Here is a 22407-nt window from a genome sequence, read left to right as displayed (position 1 = left end):
GATACTCCAAGAGTCTGTGACCAAGCAGTTGAAGATTCTGGGCTTCAATGATTAGCTGCTGGGCTGGCCAGGTCAGCAGCCTCTGCACTCCACATGGGTGTCTCCTCCAGTCTGGGCACACCAAGAGCCTACTCCCCACCCTCTGGAGCCCAGAACCTCCATGTCCTCATCTAGCAAGGACAAGGAGCCAGGATACTGCTGGGGGAAGGGACAGGGAACAGCCAAACTGTGGTAGAAAAGTCTTTTATTCTATCGGTCAGGGCCCATCTGGCCTGGCCTGGGCATGGGCCTGGAAACAGCTGAGCAGAACCCATCCTTCTCCCCTCTTCCCCCTCCAGCCTACTCCAGCTTCTCTTTGTCCTCCTTCTGCTCCTCCTCTAGTGCTAGGGTTCGCTCTCGTTCCTTCACCAGCTGGACACCACAGTAGGTGACAAACAGGACGGCCAGAGTGGTCTGGGGGAATCCTGGGTGGGAAAGAGTCCATCAACATGTGGGAGCAAGACCCCATCCTCAGTGAGTCTTCTCATGCCTCTCCCCACTTGACTAGCCCTCCTTGCTGAGTCCCCGGGGTGTTGGGGTGGGGTGGGGGCATTTCAGAAAGTCACAGTCTTCAAGGTTGGTACCCGGAATTTTCTATATCCACACCCCCATTTCCTTCACCTGTGAGTAGCAGGCGCCTGGCAACCAGCTCTGTAAACTCGAGGCTGTTCAGGCTTACAAGGTTGTACATGATGATAGCCCAGAAGTTCATGGCCCCGAAGAGGGCCCGGACCCTGCGAGACATCTGCTCCGACAGAGAGGCCTGCCCAGTCCAGGAAAGCATTGGCAGTGGGGCAAGAGGGCCAGGGGAAAGAGGACATGGTTGGTCAGAGGCCTTGCCCACATGGCCATTCCAGGTTCTGGGGATGGGCTTGGGTTTCTGAGATTCCCCAGGTCGGGTCTCCCTAATTTTTAAAAAATTTTTTAAATGGTTATTAATTTTTGAGAGAGAGAGAGAGAGACAGAGAGCAGGGGAGGGACAGAAGCACGCTTCAGGTTCTGAGCTGTCAGCATAGAGCTCGAAGTGGGTCTCAAACCCACAAACTGTGAGATCATGACTTTAGCTGAAGTTGGATGCTTAACTGACTGAGCCGCCCAGGCGCCCCAGCTCTCCCACATTGTTACAGATGAGGATACTGAGGACCAGAGAGAGGGGATGGTCTGACCAACACAGCCTGGCTCAGGTGCCCACTCCTCATAGGAGGAGGTGCTAGATACCCAAAGCAGGAGCCATTGGCCTGACAACAAGGAGGGTATGGTGAGAAAGTTCTGGACTGGGGGCCACATGTGGCTGGAAGACACCAGAGAGCAGCAATGCCACCCCCTCCAATGACCCAGCAAACCCCTGCCCCAGACCTTCCCCACTCACCTCGATTTGTGCTAGGGGCCCCCACTCTGCCAGCTTCTGCACCCAGAGCTCAAAGTTGAGGCCAAAGCAGTTAAGGAATGACCACAGGTAAACAATATCACAAGGTCCAAGCCACAGAGTGGTGATGGCAAATGTGGCCACGGTGGCCCCCAGCTCTGGGATTACCTCGGAGTGCTCCCCACCAATGTGGTCATATACATACCTGCAAGAAAGGCAGGAGAAAGGACAAGCGAGAATGTGGGCAAGGGCAAGTAGAGGGTGGGCAAAGCATACACAACAGGGGCAGCCCTCCTCAGTGCTATCATCCTGGGCACATTTTGCCCAAAGGAGGCTGCCTCTCCTCTACCCAACTTCAGAAGGTGGAAGGCTCAGTTTTGAATTCTCTATCTCCTTATTCATTCCCTATGTGATCTCATCCAGACCCAAGACTTTGAACAGTGTCTCTATGCTGATGAGCCCCAAATCTGTGTCTTTAGCCTGCTCGCTTGATTCATACATTTACCTGTCACTAGACATCTCACTTGAATGACTGATTCCCCCATCCCTATCCAAACCAGCTGCATCCTTATCTCAGATAATGACACTTCCATCCATTCAGTTGCACCCAGAAACCCTGGTGCCATTTTGGACTATCAAGTCCCCTCTCCACATCCAAGCCAGCAAATTCTATAGGCTCAACCCAGTCCTCACCACTGTTTGCCACCCCTCACTATCACCCTCACTCAGCCAGTCACTCTTCTCATAGATTATTGCAAGAGCATCTTAAGCCATTTCTCTGCTTCTGCCTTTGGCCTCCTACCATCTATTCTCTCTCTACAGCAGCTAAAGGCATCTTTTAAGAGAAGTCAAATCACATGACTTCCACAATCAAACCCTCCCCCAGTGGCTCCCTATTACATTTAGAATAAACCACTTCTCTACTAAGTCTAGAAGATCCCTCTCTGACCTCATCACCTACCATTTCCCCTCTCATTCATGCATGCTCTTGCCTTACTGGACTTCCTGTCCCTCAGACAAACACAGCTGGTCCCTGCCTCAAGCCCATGTACTAGTTCCTTCTCTCTGGACCTCTCTTCCCGAGATTTCCTTATCACTCAAGCCTCTGTTCAAATACCATCTCACAGAGGCCTACCCAGACCACAACTGTAGAAGCTTCTATCCTGTGGCCAGCTTCTATCCCATTACATTTGTTTTATTTTTTTATAATGCTTACCACTCTCTAAAATTATCTTAATTATGTGTTTGTTTACCTATTTATGGTCTGTTTCTCCCCACTAGACTGTAAGCTCCATGAGTTCAGGATCTTTGCCATGTTCATTGCTGTATCCCCAGTGCCTAGAACAATTCCTGGCATATAGTACGTTCTCACTAAATATTTGTTAAATAAATTCAGTAGAAGACCCATTGAGTAACTGGCCTCACCATGCCTTGACCTTCTCATTGCCAATGGTTTCTTCTCCACATCATCTCAGCCACCCATTTCCATGCAAACTCCAACTTAGTCACCTCTTGAAATTTCACTCCTTCCTAATTACCATTCTCCACCCAGGCCCTCCAGATGTGGCGCCCCCACCTCCACTTCTTCAATTTCATTGACCCCTCTGCCTCTTCCTCATCTTAAGACTCTGTCTTTACCACCATCTTTAATGGGCTTAAATTCAATGAGTCATTATTATAAATAACCTAAAACCCTGTATCGTTTACTTTCTTCTCACCCATCTGGGAGAGCCCAATTACCCACTTTCTCCTCACCTGAACCCAAGAAGCTAAGCCCTTATAAGGAAAATCTCACACATTCACATATTAGTGTCCAAATATCCACTCTTTTCAACCTCACTGGGCTCTCAATGCCAAGGTTTCTCTAGTCAGCTGCTTCTGCCATGCTCTGCAGTGACTACTCCACCCTTATCTTTCCCACAACTTGAATGGGTGTGGTGGGCAAGCTAGGCAAGAGGAAAGGAGACACAAAGATGCTGCTTCCCTCAATGCCCAGCTCTGCATCTCTCAGCTGGTGACCTTGCCTCCTACTTCATGGAGAAAACCAAAGACTTCAGGTGGATCCTTTACTTCTCTACACTAACCTGCCATCCTATATCCATGATGGCTTCTCTTCCTCCTTCCTGTCCCAAAGCCAAGTTGCTGCCTAACTCTGGTTCCATCACCTCCTGCCTCCTCAGAGACCTTACTCTAACAATCACCCCTGTATTCTGCCTCCCCAACTTATACTTCCTTTTAGCAACCAAGCATGCCCCATTGTGAGTGAAGTGAGTGAAGACACTCACTTCTCCCTTCAGCCACTCCTCTGTGTCCCCGTCAGTAGCTTTCCCAGCAGCATCTGACCAGCTGCCCCCACCATGCCAAGGATGGTTTGTTTCCAAGCTGTCATGTGGTCTTAACCATTCTGCTTCTCTGACCATGCCTTTTAGTCCTTCTATGGTTCTCCCTCTTCGTCCAACTGGAGTCCTTCCAGCTCCAATCTCAGCTACACCTAAGTCTCCTCTTCTTTACTCTCTCTCCTTGAGACTTAATGCACTCCCAAGGACCAAGGACCACCCTCCCACATTCATGATGTTCAGAGCTACATCAGTTTGCCAGGTTTCTCTGGACCCCAGATCCTCAGACCCAACCCACCTCCCTGAACCTCCCCACAATGATGTCTCCCAGATTCTCAGCAGACATTTCTCACATAGAACCCCTCTCTGGATGCCGCCCCTCCCAGATAGGAATCTGGGAGTCATCACCCTCTCCTTCCTGATCTCTCAATCCATGGCCAAGTCCTGTCCAGGCTTCTCCTGGTATGTCTCTACTCCATCCAATTCTCTCACCTCCAGCGCCCCACCCATGTCCAAACCTCTGTCTTTCACCTAGACCTCTGCCATGACCTCCTCCTTGATTCCTCTGGCCCAGGGCTCTGGACCAATCTCTGCACTGCCCTGCTCAGACACTTGGCAGTTTGATGTGCCCGTTGCCCCACCCCACCCCAACTCACTTGCAAAGCCAGTCGTTGATGCCACGGTCAAAGTGCCTGAGGGAAGAGAGTGAATGGGTGTAATCAGCCAGGAGCAGAGCTCCAAGGGAATGGGGGAAAGAGGCTACGTTTGGGAAAGTGGGGATCCCCAAGGCGAGTGCCCAAGACCTTGCACTCACGTTTCCGCGAAGACATAGAGTGCGGTGATGCACTTGGGAGGCTGGGGCGGGTCCAAGTGGTCAAGGCGTGCCACGGTGTTGACCACGCCGAAGAGGACCGCCGCCTTCACCCAGTCGTACACCAGGTTTGAATAGGCTAGGCCAGCTGGGGACAGGGTGTCATCACTGCCTGGGGGCGTAGCACGGGTTTTGCTCCCCAGATCCCCCAAATCCCAGGAGGGGGTGGCGAGGGGCCAGGATCTCCCCTACAGACTTTCTCAGCTGTTCGTGGGGGAGGTCCTTGCACCCAGCCAGTCCCCATGGAGACCTCACCCCCACTTCCTGGGGGAGGAGCTGGGCCCAGCCTGCCCCTGGAAGACATCTTCCTTGTTATAGAAGTCAACTCCAAGGCCCAGTGAGGCTGGCTTTGCCCCAATAGCTCCGGCCATGCACAACAAAGCTATCTCAAGTTCCCTGCATTTCAAAGACTAAGTCCCCGTTCACACCCTGCCCCCCACCCTTGGATAGGTGCTGTGCCCTATCAGGGTGTCAGCTTCCCCAGCTGTGATGCCATGGGGGTGCAGAGGTCTTTGTGTTTTTCCCAGTCCCTGTTCTGACCCGACTCGCACCCACCAAGGGCGCTGTCCGGGAGGCGGTTGGCAAACTTGAGGTCACTGGGGATGGTGAGGATGTAGAAGAAGTGGAAGAAGATGTCCACAGCCATGATGGCCACCATGCTGAGGCCAGCCTGGGCCCGGATGCGCCACAGCTCACCCTCTTGCCTCACCGGCTCCACCTGGCTCACCTGGGAGATGTGAAGTGACTGAGTGGGGAGGCAAGCCTTGCTGGAGGAATCATTTCTGAATGAGGAGTCACCAACTGCCCAGGGATCCGAGGCTGAGGGGAGACGTGGCTTCATCCTGGTAGCCCTGCCTGAGAGTGGAGACACTTCTCCACCCTGTGATCCTTGTCTGAAGGGGGAATGTGGCCCCTTGCTGGGGTTCCAGGAGGCAGGGCACTAGGGCTTCATCCTGGAGTCATGCCTGAGGATGGGGACACAGCCTGCCCTGGGAGTCCTAGTTGAGATGGGAGCCTCAGCCCTGCTCTGGGAGCCCACGGGGTGTCCCCTCACCTGGGCGTGGAAGCGATCAAAGGTCATGATGGGCCCGAAGAAGAAGAAAGGCAGGTAGAAGTTGTACTTGAGCAGATCAGCTAGGGAGTAGCGGCGATCGGGGTGGGCACAGCTCTCTAGTGCAAAGCTGGTACAACGCAGCACTGTGAAACCACTGCCCCCATGAAACAGCACCTCTTGAAGATCAAAAGTGCCTGTTACAAACCCGCTCTGGATGGGAAAGAACAGGCCGCCAGTTCACCAGGTGCCTCTGTCTCTGGAAAGCCCACCCAGCTTGCCACAGGGGCCCAGTCTTGTCCTGCCCCTGCCCCTTCCTCTGTTGCAGAGTTAGTCAGCACTGGCCATTGAGGGCTAATTCATGTTAAGTGCTTGGATAGAGCAGGAAATGACCCGTCCCTGCTGCAGTGGATGGGATCACTTTGTTGGCACGTCTATGCCACAGTCAAAGGCTTGGAGACAGGTGGGAAAGTGAAGGAAATGTGTGGAGACTCAGGAGGTATGGGGTCTGGATGGGGTGAGAAGTTTGGGGTTTGGGGTTCTATTCCTGTACTCTCCACCCTTGCTACTCCCCAGTGCACACCTGCCAGGAGATTAGGGGATCAAGCTTGAAGGAGGCTAGGCTGGCCAGGCCAAGGCCGAGACAGAGCCAGGGCTGGCCCAAGAGTGAGGCCACATAGAGGCTGACACAGTGGCCAAGTAGCAGCAGCAGGTACCAAGGGCCCATCGTGCCCAGCACAGCCAGGGCCCCATATACGGCATACATCCAGGAGCGGAGCTGTAGACAGGGAGAAGGAAAGGTTGGACCCCAACTCTTGTGGCTGAGGGGGAGTTGGCAGGAGAGGCTAGGGTGGCTCAGTCCAGCTCACCTCGGGGGCAACCATCGTGCAGAGTTTAGCAAACAGCACATGTCCAGAGAGGGCGAAGACGATGACATTGCGGAAGGAGGTGAACCACATCACCCACTCGAAGTCAGCCACGTCCTGGGGCAGGCCCGGGCAGGTTAAGGAGGGGCAGGGAGCAGAATGGGCTGGCACTTTGGCTGGTCAGGGTCCCAGCACCTCCCCAGCCCCTGTATCCTTATGCAGCAGAGGACAGCAATAGCTGAGGTCCTTGCCTTCCTTAGCAGGAAGGTAGAGAGGAATGAAGGGCACCGTCTGAGCTGCCCTGCCCCTCAAATCTCCCCTTCTGTTCAGCATAATGCCTCCCATTCCACCATGATTGCATTGTTCCTGGGAAGGATGGTACTGGAGGTCCCTGCTGAAGCATGTCTCAATTTATTTCCTAAATGAGCAGTGTCTGGGGCAGGTTTGATGTGGCCCCAGGAGGACACAGGATGGGCCAGTGGAGAAACTGAAGGCACTGAAGCTCAAGCCAGAGACCCTCCCCACTGTGAGTCCTCTGTTACATGGGAATATCTGGAATGGGGGAGAGTCAGGAAGGGTCTGAAAGGAGAGAGACATGCCAAGGGTCAGGGACCTCAGTCAGGGACGCTGGGGCATGGGGGACCTACCATCTTCCGGCCAATATACTCCCAGCCAGGTCGCACAGACTCCCGAAAGGCCTTCCTGCGGGCCCCATCTGAGAACAGAGTGACCTTAGTGGGGGCTGGGGAGGACTTACACACACACACACACACACACACACACATACACACACACACACACACACACACACACATACACACACACACACACACTCACACTGGCCCCTATAGCAAGGTTGACTCCCACCCTAGAGGGAGGGGAACAGGTCTAAGTCTCTCTCTCTCTCTCTCTCTCTGCCTCTGCTTCTTTGTGGGTCTCACTTATGTGTCTGGGGCCAGGTCTCTGACTGTATCCCTGAGTGTCTGAGTGTCTCTCTCTCTGTGGCTCTGTGTGCAGATATCTGTAGTGTCTCTGCATCTGTCTCTTCCTGTGACTACACCTAGCGCAACCCAACCCCCTGGGCCTAGGGAATATCTTGGCCTTGCTGGGTAGAACCGTGAGGCCCCAAGGGGAAGAAGGTTCCCACCCTCTGCTCCAGAGCCCAATTGTTACCTTGTGAAGCTTCTAGGAGGCCCCGGCCAGCATAGGCCAGAGCCCCACTCAGCACCAGGGAGTACAAGCCCAGCTCCACCGCGGGCAATGCTGTCTTGATGCCCATAGCCTAGATGGTGCTGGGGGAGACAGATCGAGTGAAGGCACTGATGCCCCCCAGCCCTGCCTAGCCCCACCTCATGGTCCCCCACAAAGGTATGGGGATCCCATTCCGAAGAGAAATTGCCCCTCCTGCCTGTCAGGGATCTCGTGCTATTATCCTACCCTCCCCTCTCCTCATTCTTTCCAGACCCCCCAACATCCTGTGCCCCTTCCTAGCTGCAGCTCCCACCCCCACCCTGCCCATTGAAGGCTCTTGAAAGTGTAAGCTTCACTCGCAGCCTGTCTGCCGCCTCTTCATTTAATCCTTCATAACTTTCAGGTAGACGAGTCCCCACTTTTTGCTCAAACTGCTTCTGCCAAGGCCTCATGTAACTTTCATGTGGAAGAACTCCTCTATATCACCTCAATCATGTTTCTGGCCCCCAGGGTCCCCACATCCCTCAGTAAGCCTCCTTCAAGTCCTAACAGTGCCCCACCCACCTCAGCGCCCCCTTCTCTGATTCCCACGCCCCTCCACAGTTGCCTTTACTTCCCTGAGAGCTCCTGAACCCCGAGGTCCTGCCGCAGCATCAAGCTTCCTTACCTCTCATTCAGCTTCCTGCCTCTCACTGACTCCCATTGCCCCAACCAGCCTCTGAGCCCCAGTCTGCCACTTCCCTGGTCCCTGCCTGTGTCCGTGGCCACGCCAGGACACAGGACAGGCCCTGGATGCTGGCTGGAGGCGGTGCTATTTGAAGAGGTGCCCCAGGGTAGTGGGTGCGGGGCCAGACGGGCACCGGGGAGCGTGCTGGCCACTGTCCAAGGTGCTGACCGGTATCAGGCTCACGGTGAGGCTAGCCACGCCCTCCTTTCAGGGCCTAGTTCATCTCCAAAAGTCCTGCTGGGCCACCCATTCCTATCCCCTCCTAGGCTGCAGACTGGTCTGGGGCTTTCCCAAGAGTGTCATGGTGAACAGACCCAGGGCAAAATTAAAGGGAGGAACATGTATAGGCACCTTCTTGGGCTGGGCTGGGCCAAGAGGTGGCCACCAAGACCCTGTCTCCCACCCCTGCTCCTCCCTCAAATCTTCCTTACCAGCACCACAACCAGCAGTCCTTGGCCCCCAGAGTCGGCATTCTCCCCACTACATAAATAGAGGAGTCATGGACCAGAGAGGGACAGGGGCCCGTCAAGGTCACACAGTGAGCCTGGGACAGGATTGCGTGTTCTTAGTGAGCTGTCTGGGATCTCAGGTAAGAGAAGAGTGTTGCTGCCCCTGCTCATACCAGGGAGCTTCCAAGCCTGACTTCTGCACTGTTGGTTTGAGGGCGGAGGCACCTCCTCATCGGCCAGGTGGGGGTAGGGAGGCCCGGAGGATCGGGTTATTGGAGCAGGAGCTTGAAACCGGAGCACAGTGAAGAGCCCGCGAAATAGCTTTGTCAGCTGCCTCCCACTTGCCACTTTCCAATTTTAGCTCCCCATGGCCGGTGCAGGGTGTCCCCAGTGAGGCCTCTGTACGCAGGTCCAGGGCTGGCCCCTGGCCTGGGACCTCTTCGGACAGACCCCTGGAACCTGGGCCACTGTGAACACAAGGATGCCCCCTGCCCCCCGATCCTGCCTGCCTCAGGTACACCTGGGGCAAAGACGGCTTTGGGTCCTGAAGTCTGGGATGAAGGGCCTGAGGTGGGCTCCATAGGTCTCAAGGACCCCAGAGTGGCTGTATCCCCAGATGGCACTGACCTTGAGAAGGCTGCGAGGGACCCTGGCACACTGCCCACCTCGGGGCTCCGGGGTCCTGTGTCCGACCTTGCGTCCGTCCGACCAGCTAGGCTCTGGGGCCACGGTGGGGTGTGTCCAGCCCTGGGGTCCCCACCCCCTCAAGGATATGAGCGGTGAGTGGTGACAGCAGGAGGAGGGTGGAGGAGGGCAGGGAGGAGGTGGCCTTCCTGGAGCGCAGCTGAGCAGAGTGGAGCAGAGCCGAATGCTGCAGAGCTCCTGGCCAAAGGGAGCCGCAGGGAGGATTGTGGGGGGGGCAGGGATGGGGGAAGGGGTGGCCAGTGGCACAGGCTCCAACAGGGACACCTGGGCCTCACTCCAACCTGCCTCTTCTGGTCTATAGAGTCTGTGCCTCCCTCTCACTGCTGCCCATAACTCCCCTCTTCCAGGAAGCCTTCCGGGAAGCCCCCACTGGCCTTGTGCCCTGCCCCCATTGCACACACACACATGCACATTTCATGATCAGCTCCATACCCTAGCCCACACCTTTACATATGAGCTCCCAAGGGCTGTCCCAGGGCAGATCCATCCAGCTCCCTGCCCTGATTCATTTCATTATGCCAAGAGTCCTAGATGGCCAGGCATCAGTGTCTGGGGGCAGGACTGGCTTAACTAGTGGGACTGGAACCAGCATGAGACATGTGGCAGAGAGGGCCCCATACTCCAGCCCTGTCCCACAGGCAGTTGCCCAGGTGGAGGGAGGCTAGCAGGGTCACTTGGCAAGGCTTAAATATGTATTTGGAGTGGCTGGCATCCTCTTGAGTACCCCTAACCAACTGGGAGCCCCCTGGGGGCAGCAGGACAGGGCCCTCACTCACAGAAGGGGTAGCCAAGGCCTCAGCCCAGCCTTCCCAATGCAGAAGGATATTGGGGCACCTGGGTGGCTCAGTTGGTTAACCGATGCAGAAGGGTATCCTGAAGATCCCACAAAAAGGACAGGAATACCTGATAGTCTCCCTTTAGGATGAGAATCTCAGAGTCTAAGGGAGCTGTATATACTTGTGCCTTATCTGTGAGGGCCTGTTTGTGCATGTGCAGTGAGGAGGGTCTGGGGTGGGTGGGAGAGTGGCATTGAAGGAGCTGTGTGACTGAAACAAATCACAGGACAGATCCCTGGGCTCCAGCCACAGGCTCAGCTGAGGATGGGGACAGAATGGGCTGCTCCCAGTATAGAGGGGTGATGGACCAGAGAGGGACAGGGGGTCCCCCCTCCCCTAGCAGAGCCTGATCAAGGTCTGGGGAGGGGAGAGAAAGTCCCTTACCCCCCCCCCCCCGTAAGGCCCTTAGGCAATGAGCTTCCTCTCAAGCAGACACATTGCCCCAGAGGAGGAAGCAAGGAGACCCCAGCATACACACCACACAGCATGGCACAGAGGCCTTTGTCATGGGGGTTGGCCCTGAGAAGTGGACCTGGAGATTGCTGCATGGTATAAGGGCTGGGAAAGGGCTGCAGCTGGGATCATGGGCTCACTGGCAGAGGCCAGTGTCAGGGATGGATGCCTGAGCCAGACTTCAGACGTTAGGGAGGGCTTCCTGGGCAGGGGTGGGGGTGCAGCATACCTGAATGGTAGAGTCAATGAGGTAGAGTCAATGGTTGTTAGAAGGGTAGTAAGTTAATCACAGTAGCCAGGCACGGTTCTGAGGCTTTACATGGACTCCTTTTAATGTCACCACAACCCCTAGTTGATAGAAAAAGAAACTGACACGCAAGGAGGTCAGCCCCATAAGGTTCTAGAGCTGATGGCTCTGCAGCAGCAAGAACTCAGCCCACGCATCCTGGGTGCAGGCTGAGACCAGTCCAGGCGAGCCACCCAGTTCTCACGGGCTCAAAGACAGTGGCTCGGAGAAGCAGATGGGTGGTTGGGCTCTGCAGGGCAGAGCACAGGCTCTGCTAGTTGACTTGAGCCTGAGCCCAAGATCTGCCTCACTGGTGGGACCCACTTCGGAGCCTCAAAATCCATGTATCAGCGAGCCTGCTCTGACCTTATTGGGCTTTTAGGGGGATTCCATGACTCACTCCACGAAGGGCCTGGCTCACTGAATTGTTCATGAAGAAAGCCACAGCTCCCTCACTCTGGACGCCTGGATAGGCAGAGCTCACCCAGCAGGAGCTGTGCACCGGGCGACCCCACACAGTGGGGTCCCCATGGAGCCTTGCATGTGGGGAAGGCAGGCTGGATAGAGGGCAAGTGAGGCCTCTTGGACCTGGCACTGGATAGTATGAGGGTGCTGGCAAGGGAGGGTGCCGGCATGACCAGACTGCAAAACAAGGGCAAGAAGTTGACTGGGCTTAGATCAGCACAGAGGTCGAAGGTCAGCTTCCCAAATGCTGCAAGGGCTACTGGGAAAGATGCAGTGGACGGGGGACCAATTCTCTTAAGTCTCAGTGTCTCCTTTCATTCCCAGCATGTTGTTACTCAGAGTAAAAATGTGTGGAAAGTATCCTGTGGGTCTGTAATTGTGTTTTGTGTCGGTTGTAGGCCAGGTCTGTGTATATGTTTTGCATTGTATGTTGTTTGTGGCATGTCTGCTGTGTGCGTATGTGTATGCTGTGTGCACTTTGTGTGTGCATGTGTGTTATGTATATAGGTGTGTGACATGTGTACTGTGTTTGTGTGTATGTCTGAGGCTCAGGGACTGTAGGCGGTGCCTGGGGAGAGGGGGTGGGCTAGCTGTGGCCTCGCTGGGGGTGGAGACAGAGAGGAGAGGCTGGTTCAGGCCATTGCATCTGGGGGTTCAGAGGAGGACCCGCACTGCAGGCCACCTTGCCCTGAGCTCCTGAAAGCAGGGGAGTGGCCCCATGGCAATGGAATGTTTTGGGGGATGGAATCAGCCTGAGCCTGGCCGCAACCTTGTCCAGCTCAGCTGTGGTGCCCCAAAGGCCTTCACAGGGACAGTGGCCAAGCCACACCCACAGCTCAACCAGGCCTCACCTGTCTGTGCCAGAACCTGAGCTCCCAGCATCTGCCTGGGGTGCGGCCAGGGAGAGGCCTCACGTGGGGTCTCTTCACTTGTCCTTGTCCCTCTGCCCTCCAAGCACCTGTCTGTCTCCTCCACTTACCACCTTTGGGCTCTGGGCAGGGACCTCAGTGTTCTCATTTGTGAAAGGCAAGTCCAGCCCACCTGCCTGAGGGCTGAGGAGTCCCCACTCCTCAGGGTCCCAGGGGCAGGCGGCGCTGCTCAGGAGGGGCCTCGGATGCTGAACTGGGCAGACCCAGCTGCCCTACTCCCCACCTGGCCCACTTGCATTAGATCCCCAGAGCCCCAGGCCTTGGCCCCTTTGACAGCTCCTCCCTTCTGTAGGAAGTTCTGCTCCCAGGCTTTCCTGGACCTTCTGCTTCCACTCCCCACCTCCCACTCCTCAGGGAAGCATGGACAGCCCCCTCTCTACCCAGACCTGGGCAATGACTCTTCAAGCCTCAGCAGAGAAGATGAGTGGCTCTGAGGGGCTGCACTCTGTGCATCCCAGCCCCCACCCCCCACCCTCTGTCCCAGCTCCCACACCCTTCCCCTCTGTCCCAGCCCTATTTTCTGTGCCTCTCTGACTTGGCTGGGAGCTCCCTGAAAGCAGCGAGTCAGATCTACCTCTGGACTGGCTGCTCACAGGCCTAAAGAGGCTGGCATGCTGGTGGCACTCCCCACCTGATGGCCGGCCAGCTGAGTGGGTGATGGCCTGTGGGTCTGTCTCCTCAGCTGGCAGGGGACTTCCTAGAGCTCAGGGACCGTGTCTGTCTCACCTGACTCCCCCGTGCCTGGGGCAGTGGCGCTGCTCAACAGGTACTTGCTGAACTAACAGTGGTAACTAAGGGCTAACATTCATTAAGTGTTTACTGTGAACCAGCCACTGTACTAGCACTCGACCCTCTTTAACTCAGCGACTCCTGAAGAGGCTTTCTGATGGAGGACAAGCAGACTTGGTCTGACTAAGCTGGGGCAGTGGGGGCAGGTGCCAGAGACATGACAGGAACCCCCAGCTCACAGCTACTCAGCAAAGCTCTCAAGGTTGCTCATAGAATCTGTAAATGGAGACCGGTGCCTCTATGCCCGCAGTTGGCCTAAGCAAAGACTGAATGCCCAGACTGACCTCTGCAAGATGCCAATCAATCAGTTGACCCCAAAAGGAGCATACAAGATTTACTACACCTGATGGCAGTTTTTCTGCCCTCTCTCTCTCATATAAATCCTGTTTTATCTTTGTGGAATGAAATCAATCTGTTGATACATGTGCCTTGTACAGAAGTGAATGGCAACCAAATAATTAGCTAAATGTCTTTGAGCTATCCTTTGATACATAGAACAACAGTCCTTGAACGAGGTTTCTAGTTTTGTCCCCATTTTACAGATGAGGATGTGGAGATTCAGGGAGGCTAAGTAACTTATCCAAGGCCGCAAAGCTGGTGAATTGGAAGAGAGATCTGCTCCAGACACCACCCCCATTTAGACCCCGTGACTTGAGGCACTTTCTTCTCTCAGATGCAGCCTTGACCCAGGAAGGGTAACAAACCACTCTTGAGTGATTAGGGTGCAAGTTATGCCCCCTGGTCCTTCCCACTCTGTCCATCCCTGAGAAGGGGTAGCTGGTCCTCTGCCCACTTGTCCCTCCTGGGGACTTCACGGGGGGCTGGAGCCTGCACACATGTGCTCAGACCACTCTCAGGGGGTCCCCCACGCCTCTATGTGCTGATTACTTGGTCTGGTGTTCCGACTCTGCCTTGGGCCCACTCCTCACCGTCACACAATGTCCCCTCCCAGCACAGGCCCTCTCAGTCCCCCTGGCCATTTCCCTCCACAAGGAATTGGAGGGAAACTCTCCCTTTACAGGGACCCTGAGGACCCCATCAGGACTGCTGCTTCATCCTGTTGGCCTTCACTACCCTTTGCTGAGGAGCCTCTAGACCTGCCACTCCAGGCAGGGTCAGGGCCTTCCTGACTGTGGGGCAGCACAGAGTACCTCCACAGCCCCATCCCTGGGGTCCCAGGGGCCCCAGATGGCTTCCCTTCCAGAGGAGGTGTTTGCACGGCATGTGCCCCTGCTTCTGTGAATCACTGTGCTAGTGACTGGTCTTCAGGTGTGGGAGTGTGAGCACATGCCCATGTGGGGGGAGTGTGAGCACATGCCCATGTGGGGGGCATGTGAGTGTGCAGCCAGCCATGTCTGGGGGTGTGTACACTGCTCATGCATGGCTGCGTGCTGAGTATAGGTATTAGTGGGCCCGTGTGTACACAGGTGTGGCCAAGGGGTCTGGTTTGTATGTGTGGCTGTGACTGGCTTTCCTTAGGCCCACACCTCCCCATGGCTGTAAGTGCAGTGAATTGGGGGTGACTCTGTGACAGTTACAGAGGGACCTGGGGGCTCTCCTCCAGCTGTCCCCTGTGTGGTCGTGAGGGAGGAACACCATGCCTTTGCCTGGGCTCACTGCCTCAGACTCCTTGTGCCTGGAGCTCCTGCCCAGCTCCGTCCCTGCCCTCCCCCAGCACCCGCTAGCTGCAGCCTCTCTGGAAGCAAATGGAGGGGAATCCCGGAGCAGCTGGCTGGGGGCAGGCACCCCTGTCCTGGCTAATTGCTTAACTGTAGTGTTAAATGTTAGCCTAGCTTCTTTCTTGATTATTTCTTGAAATAAGCCTTGATTTCTTCATCTGCAAAATGGGGTAACAAATCCCTGGATTACTAGAGGATGAGATGGGGTCAGGTTTCCACAATAGATGCTCACTCACTAGGACCTTTGGCGACTATGAAAATAATCATTATTATTATAAGTCCCCAGGGTTTGCATCTAAGGAAGACCCCTGAAGAGTGGGCTGACAAAGTGGCCTGGGAGCATGTGTCCCCAAGGCTGCAAAAGTTGGAGGTGGCTGCAGATAGAGCCATAGAGGGGAGGGTGGGGGGTGTATGCCCTGGTGAGGAGGTGGGTGGGGTTGGTTGGCCTGGGGGGCTCAGCTAGAGCTCGAAGAGCCCTCCTGTGCATATAGAGCCATGTGGGCCGACAGGGCCTCCCAGCTGGGTCCTAGGACGAGGGTGGTGAGCACCTGGGCATCTGTCAGTTCACAGCCGCCCTGTTGTCTGAGAGCTCATGCCAGTGCTGAGCAGGGGCTGGGCCTCCCCACCTGCCACATCCATGCTTGTCCAGGGTCTCCTGCAGGGCTCCACCAGGGCTTTCCCTTTGCCCTCCTGGTCTGGGATGTTGGCTTTGGTCACCCTTGGGGAACCCCTTCTGGGAGAAGGGGCTGAACCACCTGCCCCAGGTTAGCTTCCAGGAGCAGATGGAGTCCTCAGACAGAGCCTCATCCTCTCAGAGCCCGAGGATGCCACGTCCAGCCAGGCTGACACTGAGCCACCATCCTAGTGCTTGTCCGCCTTCTGCTGCCGCAGGGCCTGCAGGAAGACCCCTTTCACCTGGCCCAGGGTCTCGTGATACATATGGAAATCCTCCTCCTTTCCACGCAGGGCGCTGCCCAGGGCAGCCTTCAGCATCTCATTCTCCTCCACCTGGATGGCCAGCCTGGGCCACGTGAAGAAAGGGCTTAGCGTAGCCATGTGGGCATACATGTGGGAGCATGCATGTGTACAAGGATGCCGGGAATAGGGCTGCCTGCATGCTTGCTCTTTAGGCTCAGGTTCTCCTGGACCCATCCCCTCCTCCCACAAGTACTCCCTTGGGGGAATACCATGTGGGATTCTTCTCTAGGCCCGCCCACAGCCCTGGGCCTGGCACCCAGTATTCCCCCAAATGTTGGCTGCCTCAAGGATGAGTACTAATTTGTAGAGGTCCTCCCCATCCTTCTTTGAATATCACAGTCTCGGACCTTGAAAAGTTTAACAGAGTGAGAAAAGTGGGTTTAGCAACCCATGCTTAGCACAACTTCTTTTGGGACTTTGAGGTCATCAGGGATATGGCTGCCCTCTGATGGCCAGTTGCTGAATTGCAGGCCCAGAACTCTGGACAAACAGAAGTCAAAGGGGGAGGGACACAATCCTTCTGCCCATTGAAGCATCTCCACCCAATACCACCCTCAGGAAGATGGGGCAAGAAAGCACCTGGTGGTCAGCTCCTCCATCTGCGATTCCATGGGCACACTGGAGAGCTGGGTGAAGGAGGGGTCCTTCCTTTCACTCCCATTCGGGTTGTGCCTGGTTTTGGAGGTGGGCACACCTGTGGGGCGGCAGCAGCCACTTTCTGTGATGATGCCATGGCCCCATGTAAATGCTCTCCTTCCCCCTTCTGCCCCCACCTTCACTGCCTATTTCCTGCTTTTCCATTTGCTGAAACATTATACTTCCTTCAAAATGAAGGACAAGGCATAGCATAACATATAAGTTGTCAAATCACTTTGTTGTACACCTGAAACTAACATTGTGTGTCAACTACATTTCAATTAAAAAAAAAGGTTTTTTTTAAGATGAAGGGCAAGGGGCTACCTCCATCCAGAAGCCCTCCTGATGCCTGCTCTGGATCCCCTCGGACTCAGGCATTGGTGCCTGCCACAGCCCTGATTCTGCTTGCCTGGTACCAGGGTGGTTCCTCTTGTTATGGTCTCCAACTTGGCATTTCACAAGTTTCTGGAAGGCAGCTCGTCCTGAGGTCTGCTCTGCACACTGAGCCCGAGTCTAGGCCATTGCTGCCTCTGATGCCCTCACACCACTGGACTCCCCACCTCCAGAGCCTACCCTGGCCAGCAGCTCCCTACATACATGCAGGGGATCCAGGGTGGCCAGGGCCAGAGGCCACAAAATACTCAGAAAAAGAAATCAAAGCCAACTGGCAGGGAATTTGGGCACAATCACAGCATCAGAAAACCTGTGCTGAAAAGGCCCTCAGAGGTGGTGTAGTTCTCAGGGATGGTGTGGCCCAGGGAAAATCACCCTGCATCGGCAGACTTGGCTTCTACCCCCCACCCCCCACTGTGTGGCCTCCAGTAAACCATCAACCTCTCTGAGCTGGTTTTCTCATCTGTAAAATGAGGTTGATAGTTCTTGCCTCTAGGGCTTTGTGAGGCCTGGGTGAACTCACATTTATACCTCAGGACTTGTGTGATCTGACCACTTCCTCAGTACCTTGTCACTTCTTTAACCTTGCCTCATATTCCCCTCCCCTTACTATACTCTACCCTGACTTGCTGTTCCTTCAAGCCTCCAGCCAAGCTCTCACCACAGTACCTTTTGCACTTGCTCTTCCCTCAGGTATCTGTATGCCTCATTCCCTGCCCCTGCCATTGTCTCAACTCCCAGCTGCTCTCAGCACCTCCTATCTCCTCCTCTGATTTAACATGTCTTTTAGTAGTTTATTTGGTTATCATCCATCTTCCCTACTGGAGTGGAACTGCCATGGAGTGACCAGATTCCAGAATTGGGTCTCCTCATTCTACAGATGGGGTCGTGCTCTGCCCACGTCACAGGCCAGCAGGTGGCAAAAGCCACATGAACACTTTCTTTCAGGCAGCTGCTCCTTGCTGTTTAGGCAGAACCGAAACAGTTTTTCCTGCCATGGCTTAGCACCTCCTGACTAGGTTACTCAGGAGGTAAGTCCAAGGCCTAGAAACACTATCCTCCTAGAGGACCTGTTCCTGAGGGCCCAGGAGAGTCAGCAGGGCTAGCTACAGGGACCATCCCCAGCCTGGATTCTCTGCAACTCCAGGAAGGCCCCTTGAGTCCTAGGCCTTGCTGGTTGGAGAAGGGAGAAGGGTGCAACCCCTCCTTTGTGCCTCACTCTGGCACATCATTCTGAAATGTTCTCATCTCATCTGGGCTGGGGACAAAGGTCTGAGTGTCCTTGCTTCGGGGGGTGGAGGCTGGGGAATATAGTAGAGTGTTGAGAGGCAGGGCAGTGCGGGTAGCACCTCACTCCAGAGCCTGCAGGGGGTTGGGATGGGGACGTTAGAGTGAGGCAGGCCTAGCCCCTCCACACTAAAGATTCTTCCTTCCTTGGCATCTGGCTCTGGCATCCCGCACTCCCATCTGGCTGCAGCCTCACAAGATGCTGATGCTGCTGGTCCAGGGATGGCACCTTGAGAACGACTGGGTTAGAGCACTGGATCTTTTAGTTAGGACAACAAAATCTCCCTGTGCAGCTAGGTGAGGTCAGGGGGTGAAGGCAGATGTGAGGAGGTGCCTTCTCTCTTCCCCTTCCTGCTGCTGGTGGTGAGGCTGAAGCGACCATCATAGACCATGGGAGCTGCGTGTTGAGCATGAGGGAACACAAGCCAGGTTCCCGGCCTGTGGAGAAGCCACTCCGGCCCTGCTTATGCTCTACTGCTGTAGGAAGCAGAGAGGGACTCTTCTCTCAGTCAGCCACTGCCACTGTTCTGGCCTGCCAGCAGGCCACCTCTGCCTTGCAACCAACTCTAAACAAAGTCAGCTTGGGACAGAGGGTTAAGGGCTGTGGTGGGGGTGGCAGTGGAGGTGGTAGCTGAGGCACTGCCACTTTTTATAAGGGTACACAAGTGGGCTGGGTCAGAGCCACATGGGCCGATGGCCTTCGGGGGCTTGTGGTTCTGAGGCCTGGGGAAGAGGACACCCACAGCGTGGGCAGGCAGAGGTCTGCCCTGATGGAGGCCTTTGCTTCCCACATTCTTCTCTAAGGGGCTGATGGGCTCCCCCATTAGCATCAAGGCCACCCCCCTGCTGCTGGGGCCCTGGGCCAGCCCCTACCTGCTTTGCTCCTGGGGGCTGCTCTTTGGGAGACTGGTGTCCTCCCAGGCTCTAGGCGCATCTTCTCCAGGTGTTGCTCCAGCACCACGGTGCGTAGCCGCTCCTCCTGCAGCTTCTTCTCAGATTCTAAGAGCTTGCTGTTGCTTTCCTCCACCCTGGTGATTAGACAGGAGGGGCTGCCATCCATCCACCAGGGCAGACAGGGGCAGCCCCCACCCCACCTGCTCTGGCTCTCAGAGAGGCAGGCACATTGTGCCCTGGGGGTGCCGTGACTTGTTCTTTATTTTTACCTCAGGAACACAGGAACGTGCATCTTAAAACCATACAGTTCTCTCCAAGGCTCAAAATGAAAAGCTCGCCAGCCTCTCGCACTCCTGCCCACTCCCATCTCCGGCTCTCCAGAAGCAATCACTTAGAACACTTTTAGCTGTTTCTCTGAATATTTACTGCCATTTTTCTACAGATGCCCACACTGCTATTTTTAAGATTTAAATATAATCTTTCAACTTCCTATCACGCAACAGGAGAATTTAGTTTTATTTTGGTCTTCCCCTTACCAAACAGAATCACCCCTCCTCTTCCCAATGTAGTTACATTACCATTCCTCAGCTGAATTAATACTAGGTGGTGTATGAGTTTTCCATTTCTGCTGTAACAAATTACCACAATCTTAGCACACTTATTATCTCATAGTTCTGTAAGTCAGAGTCCCAGCAGGCTCTGTTGGCTTCCCTGCTCCAGATTCTGGTGTTGCCTGACCTGGGTTCTTACCTAGAGGATCTGTGGGGAAATCCACTCCCAGGTTTATTCAGTTATTGAAAGAATCCAGTTCCAACTGAAGGACTGAGGTCCCTGTTTCCCACTGGCTGTGGGATGGGTGATTTTCATCTTTCAGAGGCCACTTGGCCCTCTCCATCTTCAAAGCCAACCAGACACCCTTAGGATGCTTTGACTCTCTCTGACTTCTTCCATGGCAGCGCTCTCACTGACCCCATCTGGAGAAATTTCTCTGCTTTTAAGGGCTCAAGTGATTAGATTGGGCCCACCTGGTAATCTAGGATAATCTTCCTATTTTAGGGCCCATAACTGTAATTGCATCTTCAAAGTCCCTTTTGCCACATATAAAATAGTCACAGGCACAAAAGCAGAGAGTAAAGAGAACATGGGACACAATCCTGCCTACCACAGGTTACATTAGGGCAATTATTTAGACATGTAGCATGGTAATGATCACATTTTCTTATTTAATTTTTGCTTTTCTTGGAGTTATTGATTGCTTTATGTTTATTATTATTTATTGTTGCTATTCATTATTATTTTCTATATGCCCATCATGAGTTCATGGGAACTGAAGACAATGCAATTCAGCCATTTCACATGAAGGATTTGATTAATTGCACTGGGGCTGGGCCCAAGGTCTTTACTGAGGCCAGGAATGGCATTCCAGACTTTTGTGATATGAAAGGCTCAGCTAGAAGTCCTGGACTCCCTGAAATTTAACCGAAGCAAATGGTTGCATACACACATGCAAGTCAGAGTGGAGGCCTGGAAGTTTACAGTGTTGGAGGAAGTGGCAAGAGTCAAGAAGGAGCAGAATGGTGACAGTTATGAACAGTATACAACTACTAACACAAAATTGTACATGAACACAGTTATATAGCTACTAACATGACTTGTTTAAGCATGTTCCTTGAAACTTAATTTGCAAAGGCAAAAAAAAAAATAACCTACAGGTCCATCAACAGGGGAAATACAGCAGAAGTGGTAAACATTCATAGCATGGAATGTGATGGAATATGCCACACAGTGGGTGCCAGCCTTATGTCCACACATAGCTGTTTAAATGGAAATTAGTGAAGATGAAATAAAAAATTCACTTCTTCAGTCACACCAGCCATATTTCAAGTGATCAGAGCCACATGTAGCTGGTAGCCACTGCATTGGACAGCAGAGCTTTAGAACACCTCCATCATCATAGAAAGTTCTACCAGACAGCACTGCTTCGGCAATAAGAAAGGAGGTAGAGCTACATGTACAAACATGGATCTCCAGGTTGTAGGATTGGTGAACAAAAAAACAAGTATCACAAGAATGTACATAATACGATACTATTTATGTAACTAAAGGAAAAATAAGTCATAGTGGATTAATGCAATAAAAATACTCCTTAGCCATAAAAAGGATGTGTGCTGACATGAAGATGATTCCTGAGATATATTACTGAGTGAAATAAGTAGCAGAAGATTATGCATAATATATGACCTAATTAAAAAATTTATAACAGATTAAAAATTTAAAAACAAATAGATACCGGTGCTAATGAAATTCAGCCAATGAGCTGAAGGCAGGGGTCTGCAGTAGTCACTGACTGTCATCTGTGGGTGAGGGGCTTTCATTTTCCTGTCGTGTGTTTCAGTAATAATGTTCGCATGTGTTTAGGTTTGTACTCTATTTGTGATATGGGAAATAAGAAACTAACAGCCAACACCATAAAAATACTAAAGAGCTTTATGAAGTCTGACAGCATTTAGGAACAATTGAACTTTGGGTTTCTCCTCCCAAAGTGTGCCATCCTTGAGGAATCTTGATAAATGTCACTACCACCCATAGAGGTGCTTGGTCTAAAAACCGGAGCATCCTTCTTGCCTTATCTCTCTTCTTTGCTGCTTTCAGCTTCCAATTCATGATCAGGCCCCACAGCTTTTCTTCTAAACACACACCCAAGCCCGGCTCCTCCTCACTCCTCCACCTGTGGCCTGGTCTGGGGCTGCTCCTCCAACCGGCCCCTATAGATTTTACTTTCTACGTGAGACTTCTCACTGGTGCTCTGGGTATTCTCTTTTGACCAGTCTGTATCTCACCAATTTGTCCTTCTTTAATCATTAACTGGGCTAATTCAGCCAGATCCTTGTTTGACACGGCTTTCTAATAGCTCCCTAACATCACAGACGTCAACCTCATGACATGCCAGAGTTTTTGTTAATTTGCCTTTTTACTTTGTAAGTGATTTTCATATATTTCAAGAGTCTGACCAAATTGACCCAATGGCGGCATAAAGTGAACAATGTTAAGTAAGGCAAGTCATTAGTGAATGGTTTCCTGTTAAAAATTTCCCTTTCGTGAGGACTGTAAGTGTGGGGATGCTCAGATAAGAGGGTCCCCATGCTCAGGAATTAGTTTAATATAAATGATACAAGACCTT

General features: G+C 53.5%; 2 protein-coding genes across 4 annotated transcripts in view; both read right to left on the bottom strand.

The window, feature by feature from the left end:
- Positions 1 to 230: 230 nt before the first annotated feature.
- On the bottom strand, positions 231 to 7861 carry HHATL (hedgehog acyltransferase like). Its single transcript, XM_039249861.1, has 11 exons — positions 7703 to 7861; positions 7177 to 7244; positions 6533 to 6646; positions 6247 to 6441; positions 5667 to 5876; positions 5168 to 5339; positions 4556 to 4700; positions 4398 to 4433; positions 1409 to 1610; positions 661 to 802; positions 231 to 464 (listed from the first exon to the last, which is right to left on the bottom strand). The coding sequence occupies exons 1-11, from the start codon at positions 7806 to 7808 to the stop codon at positions 340 to 342; spliced, it is 1515 nt and encodes a 504-aa protein (XP_039105792.1). The 5' UTR covers positions 7809 to 7861; the 3' UTR covers positions 231 to 339.
- A 3164-nt stretch (positions 7862 to 11025) lies between these two features.
- The window catches only part of CCDC13 (coiled-coil domain containing 13), a 51339-nt gene continuing 39957 nt past the window's right edge, over positions 11026 to 22407 (bottom strand). For 2 of the 3 annotated variants that reach the window (XM_039249858.1, XM_039249859.1), the window contains exons 14-16: positions 19206 to 19360; positions 16596 to 16710; positions 15899 to 16059 (exon numbers count right to left, since the gene is read on the bottom strand). In XM_039249858.1, coding sequence (XP_039105789.1) covers positions 15900 to 16059; positions 16596 to 16710; positions 19206 to 19360 — 430 coding nt within the window. In that variant the 3' untranslated portion in view covers position 15899. Of the gene's footprint in view, positions 11239 to 15898; positions 16060 to 16595; positions 16711 to 19205; positions 19361 to 22407 lie in introns of those variants that run through there. The other variant, XM_039249860.1, reaches the window with a different exon arrangement.

This window comes from Hyaena hyaena, unplaced genomic scaffold, assembly GCF_003009895.1.
Source record: "Hyaena hyaena isolate Hyena2069 unplaced genomic scaffold, ASM300989v1 scaffold_350, whole genome shotgun sequence".
Taxonomy (NCBI): domain Eukaryota; kingdom Metazoa; phylum Chordata; class Mammalia; order Carnivora; family Hyaenidae; genus Hyaena; species Hyaena hyaena.
Note: the sequence above shows the minus strand (reverse complement) of the source record. Positions and strands in the feature narration are given on the sequence as shown.

Bases quoted from the DNA above. Each gene is read 5' to 3' on its own strand.
- HHATL (XM_039249861.1), bottom strand. From the start codon at position 7,808: ATGGGCATCAAGACAGCATTGCCCGCGGTGGAGCTGGGCTTGTACTCC. The intron at 6,647-7,176 runs GTAGGTCCCCCA...GGCCTGCCCCAG, and splicing joins AGTATATTGGCCGGAAGATG to GACGTGGCTGACTTCGAGTG. The intron at 5,877-6,246 runs GTGTGCACTGGG...TTTCCCATCCAG, and splicing joins ATCCCCTAATCTCCTGGCAG to AGCGGGTTTGTAACAGGCAC.